The sequence below is a fragment of the Arvicola amphibius genome, chromosome X (assembly GCF_903992535.2).
Source record: "Arvicola amphibius chromosome X, mArvAmp1.2, whole genome shotgun sequence".
Lineage (NCBI taxonomy): Eukaryota > Metazoa > Chordata > Mammalia > Rodentia > Cricetidae > Arvicola > Arvicola amphibius.
The window spans coordinates 12557970-12584741 of NC_052065.1; the positions used below are offsets into that span (position 1 = coordinate 12557970).

The 26772-nt window shown below is 42.2% G+C and overlaps 1 protein-coding gene across 2 annotated transcripts; it reads right to left on the reverse strand.

The window, feature by feature from the left end:
• Positions 1–8199: 8199 nt before the first annotated feature.
• Tlr8 (toll like receptor 8) lies at positions 8200–23941 on the reverse strand. 2 transcript variants are annotated; one of them, XM_038317478.1, is made up of 3 exons: positions 23823–23941; positions 23425–23519; positions 8200–13013 (listed from the first exon to the last, which is right to left on the reverse strand). In XM_038317478.1, the coding sequence occupies exons 2-3, from the start codon at positions 23425–23427 to the stop codon at positions 9927–9929; spliced, it is 3090 nt and encodes a 1029-aa protein (XP_038173406.1). In that variant the 5' UTR covers positions 23428–23519; positions 23823–23941; the 3' UTR covers positions 8200–9926. The 2 variants fall into 2 exon arrangements, with proteins under 2 accessions (XP_038173406.1, XP_038173407.1); XM_038317479.1 differs by lacking the exon at positions 23425–23519 and having other exon boundaries at positions 23823–23882.
• Between the last annotated feature and the right edge of the window lie 2831 nt (positions 23942–26772).

Sequence of the window (26772 nt, forward strand, 5' to 3'; positions counted from 1 at the left end):
CAAGGAAATGAACAGACCAGTTGAAGGTCATGGACTACATTTATAGTTAAACATTCTGTTGCTAGAACAAAACAAGTCATGCTCACACCCTAGACCAAAACATTCTGTAGGTAAACCACTCCCTGGGTGGAATCCAAAGTTATCTCCTGAAGGGAACGGGAACTTAATTGGATCCTTAGACTTCTCTTTGAGGTAGGAACAGATCTACTTCTCTATTCCTGGAGCACAAAGGCTGGCTATTAGCCACACCTGTTGAAAATAACCTTGAGCGAGCAGAACTCTCTGAGCTACATCTAGGTGGGACCTTGGTTTGAGGTAGAAACATCATAATCTTGAAGGAACTAGAGGTAAGTTCCACCTCTCTGACCTTTGGTGGAAATAACGTGGAAATAAGCTCACATTTTTGGGCCTCCACACCATGCCCAGCTAGAAAAATTTTAATAAAGAATTAGAGAAACACAGCAGCTGAATTCTTAGTGTGATCATGCTATAACAGTTAAAGAGAAGTTACCTAGCCTTGCTTTCTGTACCATTTGTGTGAGGGCATATTTAAATAGATAAGAATTGGGTAACTCACTATCTTGCTAGGTAGTAAATTTCATAACACCTATTATCCTTCCTGAGACTGGGTATTTGGGGGGAGGTGCTAGGAGTCTTTAGGAGTTAAGACTTTAATAGTTTATGTAGTTTAATAGTTTACAGTCAGCTCTGTACGGTTCAGGTTCAACTGCTAGAGAGTGGGAGATATACATTTTACTCTTAGCCCCTTTATTTTTTGGCATTTTGTCTCTACAACTGTCCTCCATATTTTGCCTCTTGTATACACTCCTATCTGCCCTTCTGCTTAGTCCTCTGAGTGGAGGTGACATAAAGCTCTCACTAATTCTGGTCACTGATCTTAGACTTTCCAGCCTCTGAAACAATGAACTCACAAGTTTCTTTTATTATTATGAATTCCCTAGTCTCAAATATTCTGTTGTACTAAGAGAAATCAAACTGAGACACACAATTGATACCAGGATTCAGGCATTGCTATCAATATGTAGGTATTTATATACTGTAGATATATAGATGTGGCTTTGGAAGCAGCTCACGGTAAGAAGTGTGGAATTTGGAGAAGCCTAAGCAAATGCTAGAAGGCCCTAAACACAGCATTAATAGCAGTTGTGATGAGGGTTCCCAGGTCAGGAGGATTAAGTGATTTAAGGATCATCTTAGAAGTTAATCAAGTGGTTATTGTAGCCTATGCTATTCTGCTGTTTGAACCTGAGTCCCTTAGAATCTGTGTACTCCCCTGGGAAGAATGCCTTGCTTGGTCTACCCAATAACTGCTACAGGCAAGCTGTTTCCTCTCCTTCCTCAGCAATCCAGCTTATCTCACTCAAGGGCATTAACAAACAGCCCCCATTTGGCTATGTGACCTTCTGCATCCTCAGCACATCTGGTGGCAGTGATGAGAAACACTCTGTATGTTTAGCATTGTTTCTCTGTCCCTGCTTTGATCCCTGAGCTATCTTGGGACAAAATCTTGAGAGATGCCCAGCAAAGGGTTCTTAAGCAGCATTGTCTTGAGTTCCCTGATTCTGTTGAATCTCAGATTCACTTAGATTCTTTGACACTGGTCACTGAAGGGGCTGAAATAGGTTATGACCAGAATGCTGATAGAAACGTGGACTAATAAACTCCATTCGGATGAGATGTTAGGTGGGAGACAGGAAGTCTTATTTCGAACTAGAATAATTTTATTGCACAGTTGCAAATAATTTGGTTGCATTGTGTCCAGGCTTCTGGTTTTGTTTTTTGGGTTTTTTTTTTTAGCAGGGTTCTATGCTGCCCTGGCTGAACTAGAGCTCACTATGCAGAGATGTATCTTAAGAAGGATGACTAGGATATACAAGGGGCAGAAATATCTAAGCAGGAAAAGGCCGAGGCAGCTGCGCTGTACCTTTAACCACTGCGACCGTTAATGCTCATACTCAACTTGACAGGATGTAGGAGACACCTAGGAGACAAACTTCTGGGCTTCTCTGTGTGGGAGTTTCTAGACTGGCTTCACTGAGGAGGGAAGACCCAGCCAACTATGAGGGGCACCATTTCTCCAGCTGGAATCCTGAACTGAATCAAAAGGAGAGACAGAGCTGAATGCTACACCATTCTCTCTCTCTCTCTCTCTCTCTCTCTCTCTCTCTCTCTCTCTCTCTCTCTCTCTCTCTCTCTCTCCCTCCCCCCCCCCCCCCCTTCTGACTTCAGATGCAATGTTCCCAGCCTCATCAAGCTTCTGCTGGCTGTCAAGCCTGCCATTCTAACGGAGACAAATCCACCTGGAAGTGCAGGGAAATCCTTCCTCCCCTGAGCTGGTTCTTGTTGGGTGTTTAGTCACAGAGCAAGAGAAAAGTAACTAATGCAACCACTTACAGCAAGATGAGTGTGGGATGGACTGACCTAAGACAGAATTAAAATGGCAACCAAAAGATCAGCAGAGTATTGAAAATGGAAAATTTGCAGCCTGTATATAAAACAAACAAGAAACAAACAGACCCCGAGATGTTCTGTTAGAGTATTGACAAGCAACCAGTTAGTAGAGTGACCAGCAGGGCTAGAAGAGAGCCAGGCGCCATGCATCAGAACAAAGGCCTTTCAGAGGATTTTAAGGTTGTCCCTCCCATCCCAGTGGCATTAGAGCCTTTAAGGGCAGAATAGGCTCCCTGCCCAGGGCCACCTTGGACTCTGCTCCCTGCTTTCCAGCTGTGGTACAGGTGTGTTCATGTGCAATTCAACCATCACTCGAGAGTGCACAGGCAATAAGCCTTGGCAAGGTGCACATTCTGCAGGTGTACAGAATCCAAGCGTCATGGAGGCGTGGCAGCCCCCTCTTAGATTACAAAGGATCTAGTGGACTGCTTGTCAGACAAGGCAGACACCTGATGCAGGGCTGGAACTACCACAGGGAACCTCCACTAGAACAGTGCCTAGGAGAGCCATGGGATACTATCTCATACTGAGAAAGCTGCAGACAGCAGGGTGCAGCTCTGACCGAAGACGGCAACTATATGAACTGAGCCTCACAAATAAATCCACAGTGGCAGGGTTCTTTGTAGCCGGAGGAATCTACCTCTTTGCTCCAATGTATTCAGAGAGTGGTACCTGGAATTAAAGTTTATCTTCATTTTCAGAGATGATGTCAACCTTTCTGGCTGTAGACTCGCTTGGGGTCTGCCCCTTACTCCCTCCTCTTGCTTGCATTCTTCCTTCAGAAAAGGGGATGTCTTCTCTCTCTCTCTCGCCCACTATTGCCTATCAGAAGTGAATCACTTATTCTTGTTTGGTAGGTTTGACGCTGGAAGGAAATTGCATCAAGTCTCAGATTAGAGTTGGGACTTTCGAGCCAATGCTGGAATCATTTAAGACTGGAACTATTGATACGGAATGAACGCAATTTGCATTCATTCAAATCATGCTTAAATCCTAATTCCTCAGTTTAGCAATGTTGGGAGGCTAGGCCTTGTGGGGGGAAGTGTATGGGGTGTGTGAGAAGAGCTCTTAGGAACAGACACTTGGTTTTCATGGCTTTCTCTCATGAGTGAGTTCTCACTTTTGTTATGAAGCTACTTCTTGTGTTTTCTCTCCTGTACTTGTTTGTGCTTGCCCCTTTCACAACCAACCAGGAGCCAAGGCACCATGAAGCTCTTGCCACCTGCTCCAGGACTTCCCAATATCCAGAACCATAAAGCTGTAAACTGAAAAGAGTTCCCAGAAAATAGAAAAATCACACCTGTGTTAAAGAGTCTGCAAGACCAAGTGACTGCACATCCCAGTTATGGAATGCTAAAATGTGCAGACCTTGGGTATTTTTAGTCCCTTTGAAAAATTACTCATTTCTCACCCCTATGTTGGACATCTTTGTGATCAAAGACCTTTAAAATGTATTCTTAGCAGACCACGAGCTCCCACCAATCCAAAATCGTAGAATGGTTCTGGATAACATCATACACGTGTAGCGGAGTTTTCCCTGCTTTCCTGCAACCCACCTTCCTCTGGTACCCACCAATGTATTTGCTAAATGCCTTGGTGTATGACTTTCTTTGCCTCGAAACTAATAAAATCTAATCTAGCTTTCCATATTGGAACATATCTTTCAGGGCAACTGGAGCCTGTGTTCCTGGACCATGGTTACTCAGATTTGGTTCAAGAATAGTTATTTATTAGCTTTGCGGTGAAAATTTTGCTTCTCTGTCAACAAACTACCAAGAACCTCTCTTCTTTTGAAACCATCGTATCTTCCGTATTCAATTATAGCAGCAGAAAATGGACTAGGGCACATATCTGCCTATGATAGAGAATACGATTTAGAAAAACTTTCCCACCTGCCGGACAATCACTGATCGTGGATGTCATGACCACATTGATTTGATATCAACTCACAATTTCTGTATTTAGCTCATCACAAACCGGGAATATTCAGTTCGCTGATCTTCAGTTGACTTTTTAAGTGTCATTGCTCTGAAATTATTTTACTTTCAACGTGTGTATGTAAACACAAAGACATAAGTCTTATGTGACTATTTCCAATGGCAAAATATTGGATGCAATCCAAATGGTCAGCAGTAAATGAATGGGAAAATACATTGTGGTATATTTATTAAAGGAAATGTTACATACTTGCTGAAAAGTATGCACTTTGAGGGATAAGAGAGATGGCTCGGTGGTTCCAAGCCTGGGTTGCTCTTGCAGTCTCAGGTTCAATACCCAGCACCCACACGGTACACATACACAATGCTGGCAAAACACTGAAATGCACGAAATAAAAACAAATAATAAATAAAAGCTTTTGAAAAGTATACACTTTGAGAAATATTGCAAGCAAATCCAGACCAAGCCAAAAAGGAGACGTGTCCTTGTTTTTTCTTTTATGGTTGGAGATAAAGGCTTGGATGTGTACTGAAAACTAGAAGTTGTGGCAGAAACTCTTAGGAGTATACTAAATCTGTCTTTCTTTTTTTCCATCATTATAACTTTGCTTAGTGTATTTCCTAGCAGACTTAGTAGTTAAGTACAGTCAATTAGGCCTTCACCGATGGACAAAGACAACATGTCATGGGTGAGACTAGATATTATGACTATGCCATTGTAGTTTGTCTTGATTTTTGAGCCCTTGTCACAATGTGTGAGACATTTTGAATTGAATCTAGTTGTGGTGGTAAGTTAGTACAGGCCATGCAGATGATGCTGATTTTCTAGGGCACAGCAGTATAGCAAGAGCAAGGGAACTTGGACATCCATGCAGAATAGAGTCTTGATATTAACTTCAACTGTCTTTATTGGGTCAATCAATGCTGGGTATGATGGTTAATGTTGATCATCTACTTGACAGAATCTAGAATTGTCAAGGAGTCAGACCTTATGGGATGCCTGTAAGAGAGTGTCTGAATTAGGGTAGCTACTGGTTATGCCTATGGGGGATTATCTAGACTAGGTAAATAGAGGTGAGAAGGCCCACTTTAACTGATTGAGCCATACCTTGGCCTGAGATTCTGGACTGAATAAAACGGAGAATGAGCTGAATATCAGCATTGATTTCCCTATGCTTCCTGACTGCAGACACAATCTAAAAACTGCTTCAAGCTCCTGCCACCATGCCTTCCTAGCCACAATAGACTATACTCTCAAACTGTCAGTCAAAATGAACTCTTCCTTCTTCAATTTGTTTTCGTTGGGCATTGTGTCAGAGCAACAAGAAAAGTAATATATTGGTACAGAGAAAGAATTTATTGAATCTCTGTGCTATAACAACCTAACCTTTACGATTTCTTATAATAACAGAGAGATTTCTTGGGAAGGAAAAAGTGGGATGTGTAAAGATTTATGATTCATTGTGTATCTTCCATTTTAACATTTGAACATCTGAAACCTATTTGTAAGCACTACATATATGCTTTTTAAGTTAATAATAAAAATAAGAGCAATGGTAATTTTTTCATCAACAAATGTCAAGTCTGAATTTCTCATACCAGAAACTTGAATGATGAATTCACTTTCTTCCCTTTTGAAGTACACTGGCTAAGGAGAAAGTAAAACTGTTTGTCCCTTTCCTTACCTCTTGATTCTGTCAACAGATTGCTCCCAAAGAACATATGTTTCATATAGATCCTGCCCGACTTCCTGCATTGGTTTCATTTCTCATCTCTGTGAGGAAAAGCCCACAAAGGAGGAACTTGTCATAAGTCACATGTTGGGGTGGCTTCTGTTGCCATCCAGCCATGGCAGGTTTGTACATTCCAGGGTAAGGGTGTGTGTATTAGAAACAGTAGGTAGAAAGAAAAGAGATAGGAAAGTAATACAGAGACACAGGATACTGTATACATAATATATACTGAATACTGAATCCGCATGCATTTATTTTCTGTACACTTTTATACCCCAATACAGAAGTGGGGGAAGAAGGCAAAAGAGAGCTTTAACATGACACAAAGGAGAACCAGAACAGTTCTTGCTTCAACACTTGAGACATCAAGCCATTGTTTCCTGGTTAAAGCATTTGATGTTTTGGGCAGGATGTGCAATGGATAAACTCCAGACCAAGAATCCTGTAGGCAGCCACTCTGTATGTCAAACCTCCTATTTTAAAATGAAGGAACAGGAATAGGCTTGAATTCTCTACCCTTTGGTCAGGGTGGAGCGGATTCACCCCTATGGGCCATCTTCATGTCCAAAACACCAAGTAACTACACCTTAATCCAGAATTTGTAGCCACACCCGTTGTCGACAACTTTGAGAGAGCTGAAAGAAGCTCAAACTCTCTGACCTCAAGTCAAGGCAGAACAGGCTCACATCTGTGGGTCCCCACAGTTATTTAAGGGAAGAAGGACTTACCGTGGTACATAGTTTGAGGCAATAACTGTCTTGATGGGAGAAGACATTGCAGTGGGAGGGATCTCAGCTGGGGCATGAGACAGCTAGTCACCCCATGTTAGTAGTCAGGAAACCTACTAGTAGTTAGAGAACCTGAACTGGAACTGTGTCAGACTGTAAGCCATAATCCCCACCCACATAATTCGATGTTTATTATTTAGGCCTCATGTCCAGAAGGTTCCACAACACCACCAGCTGAGGACCAACAGTTTGAACACATGGGTCTGTGGGGGACATTTCCCATTCACACATACCAGTAACACCACTGAAACAATGTCTAGTTAATTTTTTATCAAAACTATTAGGGACTACAAGAAAAGCCTTTTATCCGTCATGAAGTTAAAGCCGTGAAAACAGGGCTACTATAGACTGACTTGCTTGTGCAAACTTAACTTCACCTCGTGAAAGCCTAACCCCATGAGTATGGTTGCTAGGAAGGAAAGCCTTCGGAAAGTTATTAGGCAGTGAAGCCCTTGGGCTACTATGTAACGCGCCCCCAGTGAGCACTCTCACTGTGATTACCACGTGAAGAAGCAGTCAGCAACGCAGAAGAGAATCCTAACTACAACCCAGTCGTGCAGGGGCCCGCATCTCACATTTGAGATCTGCACAATCGCTGGAAACCAGTTCCAATCATCTGTAAGCCAGGCAATCTGGGTTGCTTTGTACCACAAGACCACAGACCAAAGCGACCAAGACAAAAGACAATCTCTGACTGCCCTCCACACTCTTTGGTGGGTGTCAGTTTGGTAGAATAATCTTGTTCTTTTAGATATTTGTCCCTATGCCTCACTGGTTTCTACAAATGTGTCACAGTCACAAAATAGGTCCAATGTTAAATTGTCTTTGGCCAACTTGTTCTAATTTCTTTTTGCCCATATCCAATAATGTTTTGACATACTATTTTGGTGAAGTTCTTAGAAATGCATATTTTAGAATATTCTATCCTGCAAGGTTAAGGTTAACCAAAGCTGTATTTAACAAGGTTAATATAAACTGTACTGAAGGAAAGATGGTGCTTTGAAGATTCTTCTTCTTTACATTTAAAGGGATTCTTTCTCTCTGTCTCTTTCTCCCCTTACCCCACCAGAGTGTAGCTGCATGTGTTAATGTATGTGGAGATAACTTTGGTGTTGTTCTCCTGGGAAATCATCTACCTTGACATTTTGAGGTGGGGTCACTCACTGAGACCTAGAGCTCCCCTGATTGTGATACGCTGGTTGGCCATCAAGCCCTCTTTCTACTCCCTCAGCCCTGAGATTATAAGCACATTCTTATCTGTGGTTTTTTTTCTAGTGTTGTGAGGACTCCTCATGAAGAAAGCAGTTTACCAAGGGAGCTATCTTCTCAGGCCCTATGTTCTTATATTTGCATAATCTCCAGTTGTTCTCATATAAATTTCATGACATGTTTCATGTTGATAAAGGACAGAGGATGCGATAAACTGGCCAAAAGAAGCAAGACAATTTTAGATGCAGTGAGAAGTGTCAAACTTGTTCTGTTCGGGAGAATTAATAAAAGATACCAATAGATATTTGGATTTTTTTCCTCTGATACTGAAATAAGAATTAATTCCTCTATAATAATCTTCATATGAAAGTTGCATGCCTTTTGATTTTCCAGGAGATTTTTCAAAAACCAAATCTCAAAAATAATCAATGCAGATGATAACTTTTATATTACAATACAATTACAATTTCCTACTATGGATTTAGCACACATTTGTCATGTAAAATGAAGAAATATTAATCATTCCTTTTAAGATGCACACCAAATTGGAATTAACAAACACTCCAAAAGCTTTTCATTTAAATGGATACCTTTAAAATTGTTAAAAAAAATAAATAAAAGGAATTTAAAAACTATCAATTTCAGGTTTTAAATTTCATTAAAACCTTAAAAGTAAATATCATAGACCACATTTGTAAAAGTTGGAGGCAATGTGTGAGAGGAGAAAGGAGGAGGAAATGTTGTAATTATATTATAATCTCAAAATTATTTTAAAAAGTCATTGTAAAAGAAAGATTAATGCAATCATAATGTAACATAACTCTATAGCCATGTCTATGGCATCAATTTCACCAGCATCTCAATGTCAAATGTTCTTAGGAATTGAAAAGTAGGTAAAATCGGCTGCCTGCTGATTGCCCGTGTGATCAAACCCGCTGACACTGATGATCTGTGACAAGGATGGCAGTCTGTCCCTGAATTTCAAGTTCAAGTTCAAGGTTAATGACTGACTCAGACAATCGCTCATCTTTGGTCAGACTATTTTCTCTTAGCTGAGGTATTCCTAGCTCTGTTATCCTGGTCTTCAGTAGCTTTCCCCAGACCCGAGGTACGTGGTGCCTGCAGCTGGTAGTATCTGTGGTTGACTTCGATCAAATAGAATACAGCTGCAGTGGTAGGCTATCAATGACCTGATTGACTTCCAAAAGACTGACTCCTGGAGACCTCTGTGTCCCCTCTTGTGGACTTTGATGAAGCCAGCTGCCTTGGGAGAGAAGTCCACAGAGCAGGCAGCTGAGAGCAGTCTTTGCCTAACACACGGGAGAAACTGAATCTTGAGGACACTTGCGTGGGTGTGAACTTGGGGGTGGATCCCACGGGGAAGTCTCTGAAGGAGACCCATGCATTATAGTTACTCTCATGTGCACCTTTTCCTCTCACCCTCCCACTGTGGCCAACCCACCCTCCTCCCTACAAGGGTTTTTCTCACATTCAGTACTTCTGTGCAGACCCCTGCAGGCAACCATAGTTGCTATGAGATCATGATTGCAGTGGCTGTGTCATGCCCAGAAGAGAGTATCCTCAGTCCTTCTCCACGTCTTCCAGCTCATACATTCTTTTGAAGGCCTCTTCCACAAAGTTACCTGAGCCTTAGAGGGGCTGATGCAAGCATCCTGTTTAGGGACGAGCAGCACCTTGAGCAGCCCTGAGTTTCTGCACTCACCGCAGTCCTTTGCAAAGAGAAGCTGTGTGTTTTTAGGATGGCGGTGAGTCATGACTTCCCAGTATCAATATTGCTTAATGGATTCAGTGTAGAAATTGTCATACCGTGAATCGTTTTCAGTCAAGACCACGTTTTTCAGACTTTGCCAAAACAAGTTTTCTGCTTTGGGGTTGTCAGGCCATTGGAGGATGGAACTCTTACAGATTCTCCGCCGCAGCCTCAGGTACTGGGAATGCTGTAACACGGGTTCCAGGAGGATAAAGATAATTACATCCATGTCCTCATCCATTAGCCTCTGCAAGGCCAAGTAAAAAGCTGTCTTAAAGTTCCAGCTCTTGGCATATTTTTTGGTTAAAACAAAGATTGTTTTCTTGCTCTGGTTTATGCTCTGCACGAGGTTATCGATGATGGCTAATCCTGGATCCCAATCCCTTTCCTCTAAGCAGAGGAGGACATTTTTGCCTTCGCTCTCTTCAAGGTGGTAGCGCAGATCATTGATGACCCAGTCGGTAACAGACACATCTTTGGTGTCATAAGAAATGTAAGCATCGTAGAAAGTTCGGGTTGTGGCCAAAGACCTGTAGCCTCTTAACTTAGCTGAACACATGTGATAGAGAAACCAAATATCCCAGTAAAACAGATGGTGACCCAGGGTGGCCAACATAACCATGGAGGTGATGAGGAATGTGAGGGAAAACAGGATCACTGCAGTGGTATCTGAAAGACAAGTCATGAGCTCTAGACTCATGATGCTCTTCCCCTTTTGATCCCCAGGACTGGTACAAATAACATCTACTAATCTAGGAATTGTGATGTTCATGTTTTCATCTATCCAGCTTCGAAAATCACTTGTGTCGCATGTGCAGTCAAAATGGTTCCCACTTAGTTCCAGAACAGACAAACCTGTGTTAGCCTTGGTTTGCAGGGAGGATTTATTGATCATCCTTATCATGTTGAAACTTAGATCCAGGTGGACCAGACTACTGGCTTCAGAGAGGAAGCCAGGAGGCAGGTGAGAGAATTTATTATGGCCCAGCAGCAATGTCTTCAGGGAATATGTAAACTTAGATAGGCAATTGGTTAGAAAATACAGCTTGTTTCTCCGTAAGTCCAGTAAATGGAGCCGAGGAAAATGCTGGAGTGATGTCCAATTAAAAAAACGCAACCTGTTCCCATTGATACGCAGCTCCTCGAGGCTCTGGGGCAAGCTGAGGAATGCTTCAGTGGGGATTTGTTGAAGGTTATTGTAAGATAAGTCTAGGCGTCTCAGATTCCAGAGACTTCTGAAAATGGTCCAGTAGCCGACATCATCTGTACTCCACAATAGGTCAAGGCGGTTTCCGCTGAAAACCAATTCTTTCAGAGACATGCTTTTCAGCTCTTTGTCCTCTGTGAGTGTGTAAATGCCATTGTAGCTCAGGTTTAACACACTGAGGTTCATTAAGTTCTGGATAAATCCTAGGCGGTGTGTTACCCCTGCTATACTGAAATAGTGTTCATTGTGACTCAGGTCGAGCACTTCCAGGTTGCGAAGTTCATTGAAAGCATTGTTGTCATCAAAGTCTAGTCTGTTGTGAGATAAATCCAAATATTGGAGCTGGGGCATGGCTGAGAATTCTGTGCCACTCAACACTTGATTGTTAGCATTGAAGGACAGATTTAAGCAGGCAATGTCCTGAAAAGGTTCAAACTGATTTTTCTCAATAAGGAAAATATTGTTTAAACTTAAATCCAAAGCTTTGCCATAAGTAGCACACTCTGGCTTTATCAAAGGTCCGGTGCTGTGATAAAAATTCGCGTGGGGATCGAACTTGGTGACCGTGGAGCCAGATTTAAGGAGATGATACGGCAAAGAGGAGTTGCTTGTGTGATCTACTGTGGGTGTTATACGGTTTTCAGACAAGGAAATAACTGTCAGATTGGGAAAATCTTGGAAAATTTTAAAATCAATTTTCGTAATAAAGTTAATGCCCAAGTCGATAGTTGTTAAGTTTCGAAGACTCTGAAGGGGTGCAAAATTTTTCTGTTCAAGTTTGTAAAATACATAGCCCTTTAAGTGCAATTTCTTGAGAGAATGAAGCTTAGAGAAGTTCGAGGAAATATTAATAGAGGGTAAATATTTGCTTTGTTGAAAGTTGAAAGATAGATCAAGGATTTGTAAATTGGGTAGTTTTGTTAAAAATTCCCCTGAAGCAATTTCATGTAGTAAATAGTTGAATTCAAGATGGAGTTCCTTCAGATTTGTCAGATCGTCAAACCAGGTGGGGGTAATGGACCGGAGGGAAGTGCTGGAGAGGTTTAGATATTGAAGTTTGGTGAGACCTTGAAAAGCGAGGTGATGTATGGTGAGGGATAAGTTTTTCTCACAAGGCGTGCATTGAAATGGGGCATTGTAACACCTCGGACAGTTTCCACTCAGATCTAGTAATGTTAAATGTTCCAGTCCCTTGAAGTCTTCCTGTGTGATAGTCATAATCTTGGCATTGCTCAGAAAAAGTTTTGTTAGGGAGCTTGGTAGTTTGGGAGGCACACGGAAAAGCCTATTGAACGATAATGAGAGCACCTTCAAGTGTATAAGGTTTTGAAATGCCCCATCTTCCACGCTAAAGTTTTGATTACAATAAAAATAGCAGTTCCAGCCCAAATAGAGTCCCTCCATGTTCCGAAGCCCCAAAGTGTTGTTTTTAGTTATCGTAATTATATTGTTTTGAATTAGGCTAAGTTCTCTCAAAGACTCGGGCAAGCCAGTAGGCATAGCAGATAACTGGTTATCTTCAAGCAGCAACACCTTCAGATTTTTTAGGTTGAGGAATGCTCCATCTGTAATATTCATACCATTTTCACTTGGGTGTGCTTGATTGGCATTGTGGTTCAGATTTATTTTAGTGAGGTTTCGCAGCTCTCGAAAGGACTCGTTTGTCACATGCATGATGGAGTTGTCAGACAAGTTTATTTCTGTCACATATTTGCCTACCGTTTGGGGAACTTCTTGTAGTCGGCGATCATTGCATTCGGCAATCACAAGGGCATTTTTCCTTTTCTCATCACAGGGATAGCTTCTGGAATAATTTGCTCTGAAGAAGAACTCACCAGTTCCAGAGGAGAGCAGGCAAAAGCAAGTCAGAATCCATGACTGAAGGGCCATGTTTCCCTATGGAAAAACCAAAGGTGGAAGCACAGTATTAGAGCAGCAATATCAACTGGGTGTTTCTTGTCAGAACTAAGAGTGTTTCATCAAACTTATATGATCCTTGAGATGTAAAATGCTTTTAATAGTTTAATACATTGCATTGAACGAGTTTCAGAATATTTATATGTCTGTAGCTTCCAGGGGGGCTAAAAGTTCAAGCTGAAACTCTCTGAGATATAATGTCAGAAAGTTTTTGAAGAGGCATTAATCAAGATGCCCCCCTCCACATCGAGTCTGAGATGAAGCCTGGTTGTGGGTAGCACAAAGTCTATAGCATGGCATGGCATGTATTTTTTAGCAACAAACTATTTGTATAACCACTCTTTTGCATGTGTGTGTGGAAGCCAGACGTTGAAACAAGTTTCTTCCTCAGTCACTGTCTATTTTATTTACCGAGGTAAGAACTCCCATGAAAACACAGGGCTTACCAAATTGACTAGTCTAGATAGCCAGCTTGCCCCAGAGATCCAGCGTGTTTGTCTCTCAAGACCTGGGATTACACGTAGGCCACCACACTTGACCAGTTCATATGTGGCTTCTAGGGGCTCAGAACTTGGGTCCTCGCATGACACAGCGAGTGTGTTAGCCACTGAGTTGTTTTCCCAGCCCTTCTTGGCGTAAGTCTTGATAAAACTTTGTCCAGTCCCTAAGAAGAACTCAAGGCTGACATCCATTTTAGGATCCCCTAAAACACTTAAGTCAAAGGCATCACCTGCTTTTGTAGTTCTCAGTTATTTTCTCTGCTTCTTTTGCTCCTCTGTGGTGATGATGCATATCATTTTCTCATAGTTCTTTACATTGCTAGAAACAACAATCGCTATCAATGGTTTTTCCTAACATTTTCCCTGTTAAATTTATGATTTCATTTTCTCACGTCAAAATATCTCACCCCACTAGAACTATTTTGGCATAAAGTGTGAGAGGTAAACTCTTATTCTTTTTTGTTTTGTTTTTCAAAGCGAGGCTTTTTCTGTGTAGCCCTGACTGTCCTGGAACTCACTCTATAGGCCAGGGTGACAGAGACCCATCTGCCTCTGCTTCCCAAGTGCCAGGATTAAAGGTATGCACCACCGCTTGGTAAGGTATTCTTTTCTAAATGGAGACCCACTTGTCTCAGAATCACTTACAGAATCACTTACTGAATCACCCGATCGATCCCTGCTTTGTTATGCTCACTGTTCCACGTACAACTTTCTTGTACATTTGGATCCATTTTTAGACTCTCTGATCTGTTTCATCTATCCATTTATATTTAATATCCTCTTATCATATAGAATCTTCTTATGAACACAACTCAATAGAAAAAATGGACCAAAATATATTAACATTAAAAACTAAAATATGAGTAGATGTTTATGTGTATCGATGTTTTGTCTGCATGTATGTCTGTGTACCTTGTGTGCCTGGTACCCTTGAGGCCAGAAGAGGGCACAGTCCCTTGGAACTGGAGCTACTGATGGTTGTGAGCACCATATAGGTGTGGGGAATTGAATCTGGGTGCTCTGGAAGAGTTCGGTCAACCACTTAGCTATCTCTTCCACCCCTGGGAATACTTGTTAAGCACAGAAAAACATATTCAGCCTTACTCATTAAGTTACACCGATTCCAGTTTGAAACCAAATGTGTTGTGCAGCTGGACATGTGGAGCAGGAACTCTCATATTTTGCTGGTAGAAATAGAAGATAATGCCCCGTCTAAGGTGTACAGCAGTTTTCTACACCTTTAAAAAACTAGAAATGTAGACTTGGAATCAGAACTATCAATTCTAGAAGTAGATCCTGGGGCCATAGCTACTACACATGCCAGTGTCTACATAGAAGGATGTTCTAAGCAAAACTTTTAGCAAGAGCGAAAGTTTGGAAACAATCTAAATGTCTATAGATAGCGGTCTGCTTGTAGTGCTATCACAGAAGCCTGTGTAGCAATGGAAAATACATAAGACAATTTTTATACTCGTCCATTCAACAAATTATTTATTGGCTGTCTATTTCATTTCAGGAACTGTTTTCAAACTCAACACTGGAAAAGAATAAATGAAAATACCTGCCTATCTGCTGTTTATACTGAAAGGTAGAAAGGTAGATAGAACGTTAGGTAGGAAGACAATAAAGATGAGAAGGGAGATGTTATGTAGAAGGTCCTTCAGTTGGACTTACATGACATTTTCCTTATGATTCAGCGGGGGTTATACATTTAGGAAGAAAGAATTGCTTCCGTACTTCATAGAAGTACAGTGTGTCCTTCTAGTGAGACCAAGCTATCAGCATGGTTTTCCCAGTTGATGCAGACCTTGATCATGTCCCTGAGAGAACGTTGGTACGGTTTCTATTACAAGCTTTAATTACAGAATAAAAAAAAAACGCATTAATTTGTAAAGGGGACTATGGGGAACACGTGCCATGGGTAAAATCGTAGCCCAGACATTTTCCTTTGCAAATGAATAGAGCTACTGAGAGATAAGACGTCCTTAGTGAATCAAGAGAACGGGCTCCATCTACTGTTGCTCGCACTTCCGCAAATTTAGATTTTCAGAGCAATTGAACATGAGAGGCTCTACAAACCATTTGTCACTAACAGAGGAGGAGAGTTGCTCGATGTTCCTTCAGGATGAAAGCAGTCTCCCACACACTTTAAAGGAACTGACTTTGAATTATGGGTCATGGAAATGAATAGAACTGACGGACTAGCCTGAAGTTTCTGACACTAGCCTTCCAAAATGCCACCGAGACGAAAGAGTAAGTGAAGAAGTTCCAAATAGCCGGTCTTTGAAAAGTGCAGCAAAAGATGAGCAGTGGCCAGCAGGGAAGTTGAGGAGAAATGGCTGATTGACCAAGGCTCAAGCCTTGCTAGCCTACACAGGGCCTCTCAGTGTTTCTGTTCATTACTGTCTTAGCTGCTGCCTATTGCTGTGAACAGAAACCATGGCCAAGGCACCTTATACAACCAAAGGCATTTAGCTGGAAGCTTGCTTACACTTTCAGAGGGTTGGCCCATGATTACCATAGTGGGGAACGTGGCGGCAGGTAGGCCAGCATGATCCTGGAGCAGTATAGTAGCTGAGAGATCACATCGGATACAAAGTTGGAGGCAGAAATAGGGCAAGACTGGGCCTGGTGTGGGCTGTTGAAACCGCAAAGTCCAATCCTAGTGACACACCTCCTCTACGAAGTCCACATCTCCTAATCCTTCAGACAGTCTATCAACTTGGAACCAAACTCCAATTTATGAGGCTGTGGGGGCTATTCTCATTCAAACTGCCACAATTGCCAATGCTTATTTCCCAAGGCACTCAGCTGAAGTCCAGGGAACATCATCAAACACTCCCTGGCAGGGCATACTACATGCATTTGTATTTTAGAGCAGCCGAGAGTGCAGACACCAAAATCCTACGACAGGCTGCATTTAGTCAGTAAAGTATTACTATAGCGGTAACAGATAGAAGCCGAATCACAGATGAACTAAGGCAGACTTCATTTTCCTCTCTCTCCTTTCTTCCCTCTCCTCTCCTGTCCTCTTTCTCTCCTCCTTCCATCCTTCTCTTCTTCCTAGACTCTTTGATGCATTTCATCTGTCTATTGATACATAATATGTAGCGTCCTCTTATGAACACAGCCCAGCAACATATGGAGCAAAATATATTTGCTTTTTCCTATTCCTCTTCTTTCTGTCTCCCTTCCCCAATTCTCCCCTCCCCTCCTTCCCTCCTTCCATTCTCTTCTCTCTCCTCTTCTTCCTCCTCCTTCCTCTCTTCTCTCCTTTCCTCCTCTTTCTTGATCTTTTCTTGTCTCCTCTTCTCCTCACCCCCACTCCCTTTCCCCTATTGACATGTTGGAGATGGAGTGCAGGGCCTTGGGTGTGCGGGGACAGGTGCTCTCCCACAAATTCATGTTTTCTAGAGTATAATCAGTGAAATACATATGAAATGATAACTATGAGAATAAAATAGAGAAGCAGCAATTTTTGAGTAAAATACCCAAATGCAATATTGAAAACAAAATATATACAGACACATACAGAGATGGGGGAATTCCATGGAGCAGTTTGCACCATAGAATCCTGGGAAGGTTTGGGAGCTAGGAAGCAAAGGCATCTCAGGGGAGGCAGGGCTGTGGATTGGTTGAGAGTCTGAATAAGAAGTTAAACTGGCTGGGCGGTGGTGGCTCGCACATTTAATCCCAGCACTTGGGAGGCAGAGGGCAGGCTCTAAAGCTACAGAGAAACCCTGTCTCAAAAAAACAGAAGAAGGAGGAGGAGGAGGAGGAGGAGGAGGAGGAGGAGGAGGAGGAGGAGGAGGAAGAGGAAGAGGAAGAAGAAGAAGAAGAAGAAGAAGAAGAAGAAGAAGAAGAAGAAGAAGAAGAAGAAGAAGAAGAAGAAGAAGAAGAAGAAGATTGTTAAACTGGGTTCTGGAGAGAGGGCCCAGTAGTTAAGACTGCTCTTCCAGAGGACCAGGGTTAATACCCAACACCCACATGGCAGCTTATAACTGTTTCTAACTCCAGTTCCAGGGAATCCAACACCCTCCTCTGGCTTCCATAGACGCTGAAAGGAAGCGATGGACAGACATACAAGCAGGCAACACCCGCCCCCAACACACACACACACACAACTTTATGTATATTAGATTGTCCTTGTTCCACCCCTTACCAAGACTCAAAGTCTGGACTGGTGAAATCTAGGAACCTTAGACTACGTCAAGGCCAGCATGAGCTACCAGAGAGAGAAGACGAAAGATAAGAGGGTTAAAGAATGCTCTGCCAGTAGAGCACAGGACACCACACTCATCCCAGGCTTAGCTCTGGGAACCCTGGCACCTGTCTCACTAGTGAACATCCTCATCAGCATCCCAGGCAGGAAGCTGCACGGACTTGCTTTGGGCGAGTAGGGCGTGGATCAAGGTGAGGCTAGGGAGACACACGCCATAGCTGTAAAATGATAGGGTACTTGAAAAGGAAACTTGACCAATGAAAATCCATGGTGGAGAAAAAAAAATCTTTACTAAGAGCAAGGCCTCATTTGCTCCCTGAAGGGGAAGCCCAGCCAATCACCTTGTCTGTGGGTTGTCTCCCCCCCCCGGGGGGGGGGGCACACATAGTCTATAAAACATCCGTGTGCGTTTGTTTCTCCTCTTTGGTTTCCTGCACTCCTGGCGTTCGCGGGATCTTTGGTCTGTAAGTTTTCCCTCAATTATTAAAATCTTTTGAATAGAGCTGGTCTGGTTATTTATTAATTGACCTCGCCCTCTACAGCTCCCCTCAGTCTGGCTCCAGTTCCAAGACAACTTTCTGCACAAAACAGGTATGGATTGAGGGCTGAGGCTTGCTAGGATTTTTAGTTTCTTTTGGTTTTGAGATATCTTTTTACTCTGTAGCTCAGACTGGCTTTGAACTCATGATCCTCCTTAGTTTCCTGAATGCCAGGATTACGCTTGCACGCCGTCACACCTGGCCGGATTTGGAGTTTCAGTTTTTAAGATCTGTTTTAAGTTATGTACATTTGTGTGTTGTCGGTGGACGGTACGTGCACGCGAGGGTAGATGCCCCTGGAGGCTGGGACAGAACATCTGCTCTTCTAGACCTAGAGTTACAAGTGGCTTTGAGAGACCCCACGTGGGCGCTGGGAACTGAACGCTAGATCCTCTACAAGAGCAATGCGTGCTTTTAACTGCTGAGCAGTTTCACCAGTCCTTGTTTTGTTTTTAATGCTAGAACAAAGAGATTGTTTGTTTTGAATACCGAGCTTCCTGGTGCCCTGTCCTTTCTTAGGGTTCTCTTCAGAGCCCCCACAAAGGATTGAAGTCTGCCTAGCATGAGGATTTGGAAAGCGTGTATTTCTGCTGTTTGAACGCTCATGTTCGCGACAGTTGGTTATACACGAAAGCGGGAGCGCTAAAATTCCGCGATTCAGTGGACCCCATCACCAGGATAATCGATCCAAAAAGCTCTCTGTACAGTCATACCCTTGAGCTGCCAGCCTAAAATCCCTGAGGAGGAGAACGGAACTGCAGGGCTCATGGGTGTTGCCTTGGTCAACAGGAGAAAACCGAAACTCATTAATTTAAGAAAGCCCATGAATCATAAACACCAACCAAAAAAGTAACAACAGAAAGAAAACAGCTTAACTTCCCCTCTGGCTACCAAAAAGCAGCTGCCACTGTTCTGGAAGTGATTTCATAGCTTCTTTTTTTTTCTATCTTCTGTGCACGGAGCTGTACACTGGTTGATTCCATGGTACACAGCCTTCAGTTCTCTCGAAGGCATCAAGCAACCCAAGGAACTCTGCCTCAGTCACCTCGCACAGATCTTCCTTTTCATGCTGTGTCCGGATGGATACCTACTGAGCCCTTTGGAAACACTGCTATAATGAAAAGAGCAGTTCAAAAAGTACCCCGTACCAATCATGGGCAGGCTGGGAGCCGCCCTGTACCCGCTGGCCCAGTGGTCTTTAGACAGGAAAACTAGGTGCACGGGCGAGCCAGCCACAGCACCTCTAGATGAGACCCAAGTGAAGACCACACAACCCACAATGCAGGCCCGGCAGCAGGGTGTAGAGTTTGTTACACCCTTTTTGCATTCATTTTGCACAGATAACTCCTTCCTTTACACTCTCGGAGGATTCCTTCATGACAAGTTGGACTCAGAGGTAAGGGAATCATGAGGTCAAGATCAACCCGAGTTACCTAGTAAGATCCTGTCTCAAAATATAAAAAATTAAAACCAAACCACACCGATGAACAAAAACACAAGAAGGATTTGATAGTGTAGCTTAGCAGATGAGTGCTCACCTAACATGCCACTGGCCCTGAATTCTCCCCCTTAGCCGTACAAGAAAAACAAGTTTGATTTAACATGCTGTAATTTGCCTCAGACCAGATGTACCCCTTTCTGGAAATGGTCCTGCTTAGGCCTGATAGCTCCAAAGGGCCCCAAAATCCTATTCGTCATTGTATACAACAAATTGACTCACTTAACTATTCTGGCACCACGTGGGTGGGATTCAAGAAGAGCTGAAAATTTGCTAGCCTGAAGTTCTGCCTTACTTTGAATGGTTTCAGATTAGTGCTTACTTGATAATGTTGATCGCTGATTAGTTATGCCACTAACTAATTAAGGAATACATACTCAGGGGCTTAAGAGATTGTTCAGGAGTTAAGGGCACCTACTGCTCTTGCAGAGAACCCTGATTTGGTACCCATATTGTGACCCAGAACAACCTCCTATAACTTCAGTTCCAGGGGATGGATATGACACCGTATTTGAGGGCACCTGTCATGCATGCAGTGAGCTTGCATACATGCAGGCAAGCACTTATATACATACAATAAAAATAAATATTTTAAAAGGAAACAGATACTCAAATATGATTTATCATCTTAGTTGAAATCAGTAGTAGATTCTTTATTTTGTCTGGTGGATTCATGCATTGCTTTGGAGAACAAGAGAAAACATGGTGCCAATCAAAGGCACTTGATGCTGAAGAAATGGATCCTGGGGTCAACACACTTAAGGGTATGCTCAAAGTATGCCTTTAGTATTGTGGAGGGGTTTGCCATAAGAGGAGTACAGTGCATGTATCTGTTTATTTTATCCTCATAAAAAACAAGTCTGTTTTCCAGACTTGGAACCTAATGCTTTGAGAGGTTAATTTAGCTAAGGTTGCTCCAATAGTAGGCAGCCAAACTGAAACAGAGCATAGATAGGCTCAGATGGTTTCATGAGTTAGGGCTGGAACCTAAGGAACAAATTGACAATGACCTGGCTACAGTGATGAGCAAAACCATCTTAGCTAGGGGCTGGAGAGACGGCTCAGTGGTTAAGAGGCTTATTGCTTTTGCAGATGACCTGGTTCTGTTCCCGGCACATATTTCTTTAGTTATTTTGCATACCTATTGGCGCCAGGCATACACTTGGTACCATACTCCCATGCAAGCAAAACACTCAAATAAAAATTAACAACTCTCAAAACTAATAAACTATCATATATTTCACAGCTCTAAGATACAAACACTTGGGGCAGATATTCTACTTTGCCTTTCTGTGCTGATTCGGCCACCACAGAGAACATGCCTGACATTCTGGATCTTTTGAATTTCAATAAGATGGCACTAAAGCTACTGAGATTAGACATAAGTACCAATGAGAAGCTCTCTTGTCACCCCAAATGGATGCACGACTTGCATTTGCTAAGGCCCACACAGAACCACAGGCTTTGTGTTAACATACTCTCTTTCCTTATTTCTCCGAATAATTGTACGTTTGAGTCCATAGTTTAAAAACAGTTAAATCTGTAAATAGTAAAAAAAAAATAGAATAGTAAAAATTTGGCTGGGTATATAGCTCTACTGATAAAAATGTTGCTTTGAAAGCACAAAGAACTGAGTTTGATCTCCAGAACCACATTAAAAAGAGAGGGGGTGAGGGAGGAAAGAAGAAAGGAAGGAAAAGAAAAGAATAAAAAAAGAAATGAAAATCTAGGTATAGTGGCTGGAAATCAGAGATAAGTATATCAATGGGACTCACTGATCACCTGACATAGCCTATTTGGCAAGTTTCAGCCAAGCAAGGAACCCTGTTTCAAACATTACAATGGACAGAGTCTAAGGATTACACATATACACATTTGTTTCTGAGCACACAGGAGCATCTACACACACATACACACAAACATATGAAAATATCAAAATTTTCAACTGTATTTAATATCCCAGTTGAATTTAGAAAGGCATTCCTTCATAATGGTGATGTCCAGAATAGACCCGGTGGGTATCCTAAAGATGTTCCTGGAGATATTATCTAACTATCTATGGTTAACGACTTCCTCTGCCTTGACATTCTCTCTGAGTCTGGGCTTCCCACAAGCCTGCCTTCTCTCCCATCAATTCTGCTGGTTTTAGGATTATCACGCGGAAAGATAAGAAAGCCGTGATTGAAAGAAAAGGAACTCCATGTTGGTCAACATAACTATATCATAAGAAAGTAGCATACAGAAAGAACAGTGAGAGAATCAAAGTAAGCTTGTAAAACCGCCCACCTTCTTCCCTTTCATGACAGGTGGGAGTCAAGGACCTCTTGGTGTGAATGAGAATCATGGAGAAAATTTTGGGAGTCAGTGCTCTCGGGCTGAGCTCCAGATACAATATTGGTATCTTGGGTTATGTCTAGGCACTCAGCTGCCATCACATTAATCTATGACCTCTGTTTGTCAGAGAAGGAAGTAGCCCTTAAGTCATGATGGCTAGTAAACAAGTTTCTGGGCCTTCTCGACTCTTCCCTCCCACTCCCAAGAAAATACTGTGTTCATTAACCAAGAGACCAAACCCTTCGTGTGTCATCGAGAACGTGGTGTTTAACTATGGCTGCATGTTGGAGACACAAAGAGATTTCCAAAGCTACCAATGCCTAGTTAGAAATAACCCCCCTTTTCCCCTTAAGGTTCTCTCCATGATTCTAATTTATACCAAAAGTTCTTGGCTCCCACCTGTCACCGATGGGAATGAGGTGGGTAGTTTCGCAAGCTTACTTGGATTCTGTTACCTTCTTATGTTACAGCCATGTTGACCATCATAGCAATTTACCGAATAAAAACTGGACACCTTGAATTGCAATATCACATGTGCTGTTGATCTATTGGGACCAATCCCACAAATCCCCTGCAGTCATTTTTACGCATGCTAAGATTTTGATGCAGAATAAGCTGATATTCAAGATCCATAATAGACCTTGAGTGAGCATAAAAATGAACTTCCAATAAGTTAAATAGACATTAAATTATTTTTAAAAGGTACACACACCAAGGACTTAAGTAAGCACTAAATGGCTGGGGAAAAACATATATGGTCAAATTTGGATGAAATTATTTTCCAGTCAGACATCCCAATTGCTCTTCAAACTTCTCTGAAATTTCTATAAAATGCATCATTCAGAAAAGACTTGTAGTTTCTTTGATTTTCAATCTGATACTTTTTGACAGTGATAAAAACAGATCACGTACTGTATCTAGACAATGGAGAGCAACAGCAGAGGAGGTAGTGAGATGTGTGTGTTAAGGCTGCAAATAGGAAAAGCAACTGTTGCTACTGAAACTCAACCTTTTAGTAATTAAGTTCAGTCATCACTAGGCTGCAGAACCTGGTCCTGTCTGTAAAGCAGGAGTTATCACTCTATGGGTCGCGACCCTTTTGGGGTCACCTAAGACCATGGGAAAACACAGATATCTACATTACGATTCTTCTTAACAGCAGCAAAATTACAGTTAAGAAGCAGCAACAAAAATAATTTATGGTTTTGGGGGGGGGTCACCACAACATGAGGAACTGTATTAAATGGTCAAAGCACTTGGAAGTTTGAGACCATCACTATAAAGGGAAGGAACTTACCATGTTCTACAGCCAAAAGAAGATAAGAACGTTTGTCTCCTCCACCATCATCTCCAACCTTCTTGTTCCAGAGGAAAATATGCTCTTCAGCAGGGCTAGAAAATAACAGACCAGCTCAAATCCTATCATGGAAGGGTCTTGCTTTCCTGTTTAAATTGATATGATTATCATCGCATTCGACTTTCAAAGTTTACTCTCTAATTAGTTTATACTAACATCCATGCCAGCTCATCAGACTGGTGATCCTCCAAGCATACAATTTGTGCTGCTAGATTCCTTTGACCTGCTATCGCTTTGCTCAGTTAGCTTTGTTCACATCAGTGGCCACCAACCTAGACTTCTGGATGAGCAAACATGTTTTGCTTGAGATCATTGAGCCAAGATCAGGCCCAGCTTACCTCTTTCCGGCTGAGATTCCTTCCAGGTATTCTTCCAAGAGCTGGCAGTAGCAGTGCAGTGGGGTTCCCTGTGTACAGTAGGTGTGCCGAGAGAAGACACTGGCTAACTTCTGAATTTTGTTCTCTTTAGCATCAGCAGAACCTAGCATGAGATTTGCAGAAGTTCATATGGGAAGACAGGAACTTGTGATTTCTTAACTGTTACCAAATCACTTATTGGCTGCACTTCAAAATTTCGAAACTTAAATCAGAGGAAAAGCCATTTATAAGATTATTTTCGTATAACCCACACAGCATATTTTTATGTATTGATATCTACTTATGTCTATGTCTATCTTAGGGCTTTGTTGATCAGGATTAGGGGAAACGAGTTATAAAACATAGAGAAATTACCATTTTAATGGAAAAAAGATGTAGTAAATTCTTTAAAAGCGAACACCTTTACTATAAATGTGTATCGACTTTGGAATATCTGAAACACATAATGCTTCTGCTTTCTTCCACGCATTTCTAAGGCTGCCACACTGTATAGGTGGCCAGGGGAATGCCCACTAAACCATGCCTGGGATCCTTCTACTTCATGTAGCACCTGGCTTGCACTGTACGCTCAGTAAAAGTTCATTCAAAACATAAAGTTAGTGTTCAATTAAGTGAATGAACCGGTGAGTAGACAATGAGCATTCTAGAGGCTGGGAATTTTTCCTTCTCCGATTTGACTGGATAAAATTAGACTTGTAGCTTCCAGAGCCAGGGCTTCCTCAGATTTCCCCTAGAAAGGTATGCACAAGTCCACAATCAAGAAGGCTGGAGCCAAATCCAACCCAGAAGTAAAAATGAAATTTTGCCCAGAAACATTGGGCAATTTCTAATTGTAAAAATATTATCACCCTCAGAAAGTGATTCTATTTTTTTCATCACTAAACAGATAGTTTAGTGCCTTCAGCTGTTATTCAGTTTTGAATTTTATGAAAGAAATAATCGTGAGAGATTGTTTTCCTCTCACTATATGAGGACATACATGATATCAGAAATTTGCCTCCTGTCCTGTAAAGCTGACTCTTTACAGAAAGAGCTTGCTGGCCTCTGGAGAAAAAAGTAAGTCTGAGTGAGATGTTTTGTCCTACAGTGTCCTCTCTCACCAAATAAAAGAAAACCACACTGGAGTAACATTCATTTACGTGGACCACAGAAGGCCTGGTTATGAAGGAAAGCCTTGCAAAAATTACAGAATGACTTGGGTGACCATTCCTAGATTGACTGACCTCTGAGGATCAGTCCCTGAGGAATTAAAGATCTGGCCATAGCTGGGGAGAGCTTTCTAGGACCCAGGACAATAGGGAACATAGACAGCTCAGGCATTTGTGACATGACCAGACATTTTCTTTTTAAAGAGTGTAAATGTTTATTTTAGCTCACAGCCTAAGAAATTATATAGTCCATCACCACAGGGAAGGCATGGACTTAGGACCAGTAAAACCTCAGAAATCGAAGACTTCATTTGGATACCTCTCTCTTTCTTAATTTCGCCTGACACATTGCTCAGAGGTTCCAGCAAAGTATGATGGTGCACACTTGTAATCTGAGCACTTGGAAAGTAGAGGCAGGAGATCAGCACACATTTGAAAACAGTTTGATCTCTGTAGTGGGTTCCAGGTCAGCGAAGCCCTCACACTGAGATCCTATTTCCAAAAAACCAACACTCTAAACAATAGCAGCATCAACAGAAAAACAGTAAGGTGGCTGAGCAGGCCATCTTGGATTAGACAGAAGATGTGCCTCTTGTGGTCTGTGTTCAAAGTTTCAAAATACCAATTAATTATAAAACAATTAATTGGATTCTTATAAAACATGATTATGCGTGGGCACGTATACACACACACACACACACACACACACACACACACACACACACACACACAGGCTTTATCTGCCAGGAAAATGAATAAAGTCTTCTGTTATTGCTCCCAACCAAAGATGAAAAGAAAAAGAGAATCAACATGAGGGCAGGTAGGACCCTAAAAAGAACTTCCATCTAACACACAGAGTGGTCACCTGACCCTGCCCTCTGGTCGAGCCCAAGAGTGAGCATTGGTAACTGCTGGGAATTCTCTGCATTCCCTGCCTGCCCTGGCCTGGCCTGCAAGATATAAAGCTATTGGGGACCTTGTAAACACACCTTTTCCTTTTCTCTACCAAGCCACTTAAGCCTTGACTCATCCCTCACTTCAACTCTTAGCTCACAGCATTCATCTATACAACTTCTCAGTGCTCATTAGGAACTGATGGGCTCTCTGGAAAACCAAGGTAGCCAAAGGCACTCTTCTATGTGAGGTGATGGAGTTCCAAAGCAGAGAACAGAGCTAGGTAAGCGGAAGGCTGGCTAAATGACAGGCGTACTTGACCATAGGGATGAGAAGTAGAAGAACCTTTGTAAGGACGTACAACAGTGCATTTGACTGTGATGGAGGGGCCTGTCGCCTTCCAATTAGTATAACTGCACAGAAACAGAGAAGGCGAGATGCCCACGATCCTCTATAAGGTTTTTTTGAGTCTTAGAGTTAAAAACTCATTCTCTGAAAAGGCTGGTCGGTCTTCCTCCCAGTTCCCATTATTTTCTTTATTTCCTTAAGTCAGACTCTTCCAAATACTGACCTGTGATCCCACAAGTAACCACAGCGTTGAAGAGCTAAAACGGGGTTCTCAAAACTTCGGAGTAGAGGAACTGAAACTAAAGGACAAGGGTTTAATAGTGGGAAAGTAGGTATTAGGACTCTCACCACTCACGCTCTGCTCTGGTGTGTTTCAAAGTCTCTCTTCATGAATGCCCTAAATGAAAAGGTGGCTGGCATCAAGTGTTCTGCCACTGTTTTGACGACAGGCTGTTTATGAGTTTTCCATGTCTTCCAACCAGTGTCCTGTCCTTACTTCCTAGCTCTTTTATAAATGGCTC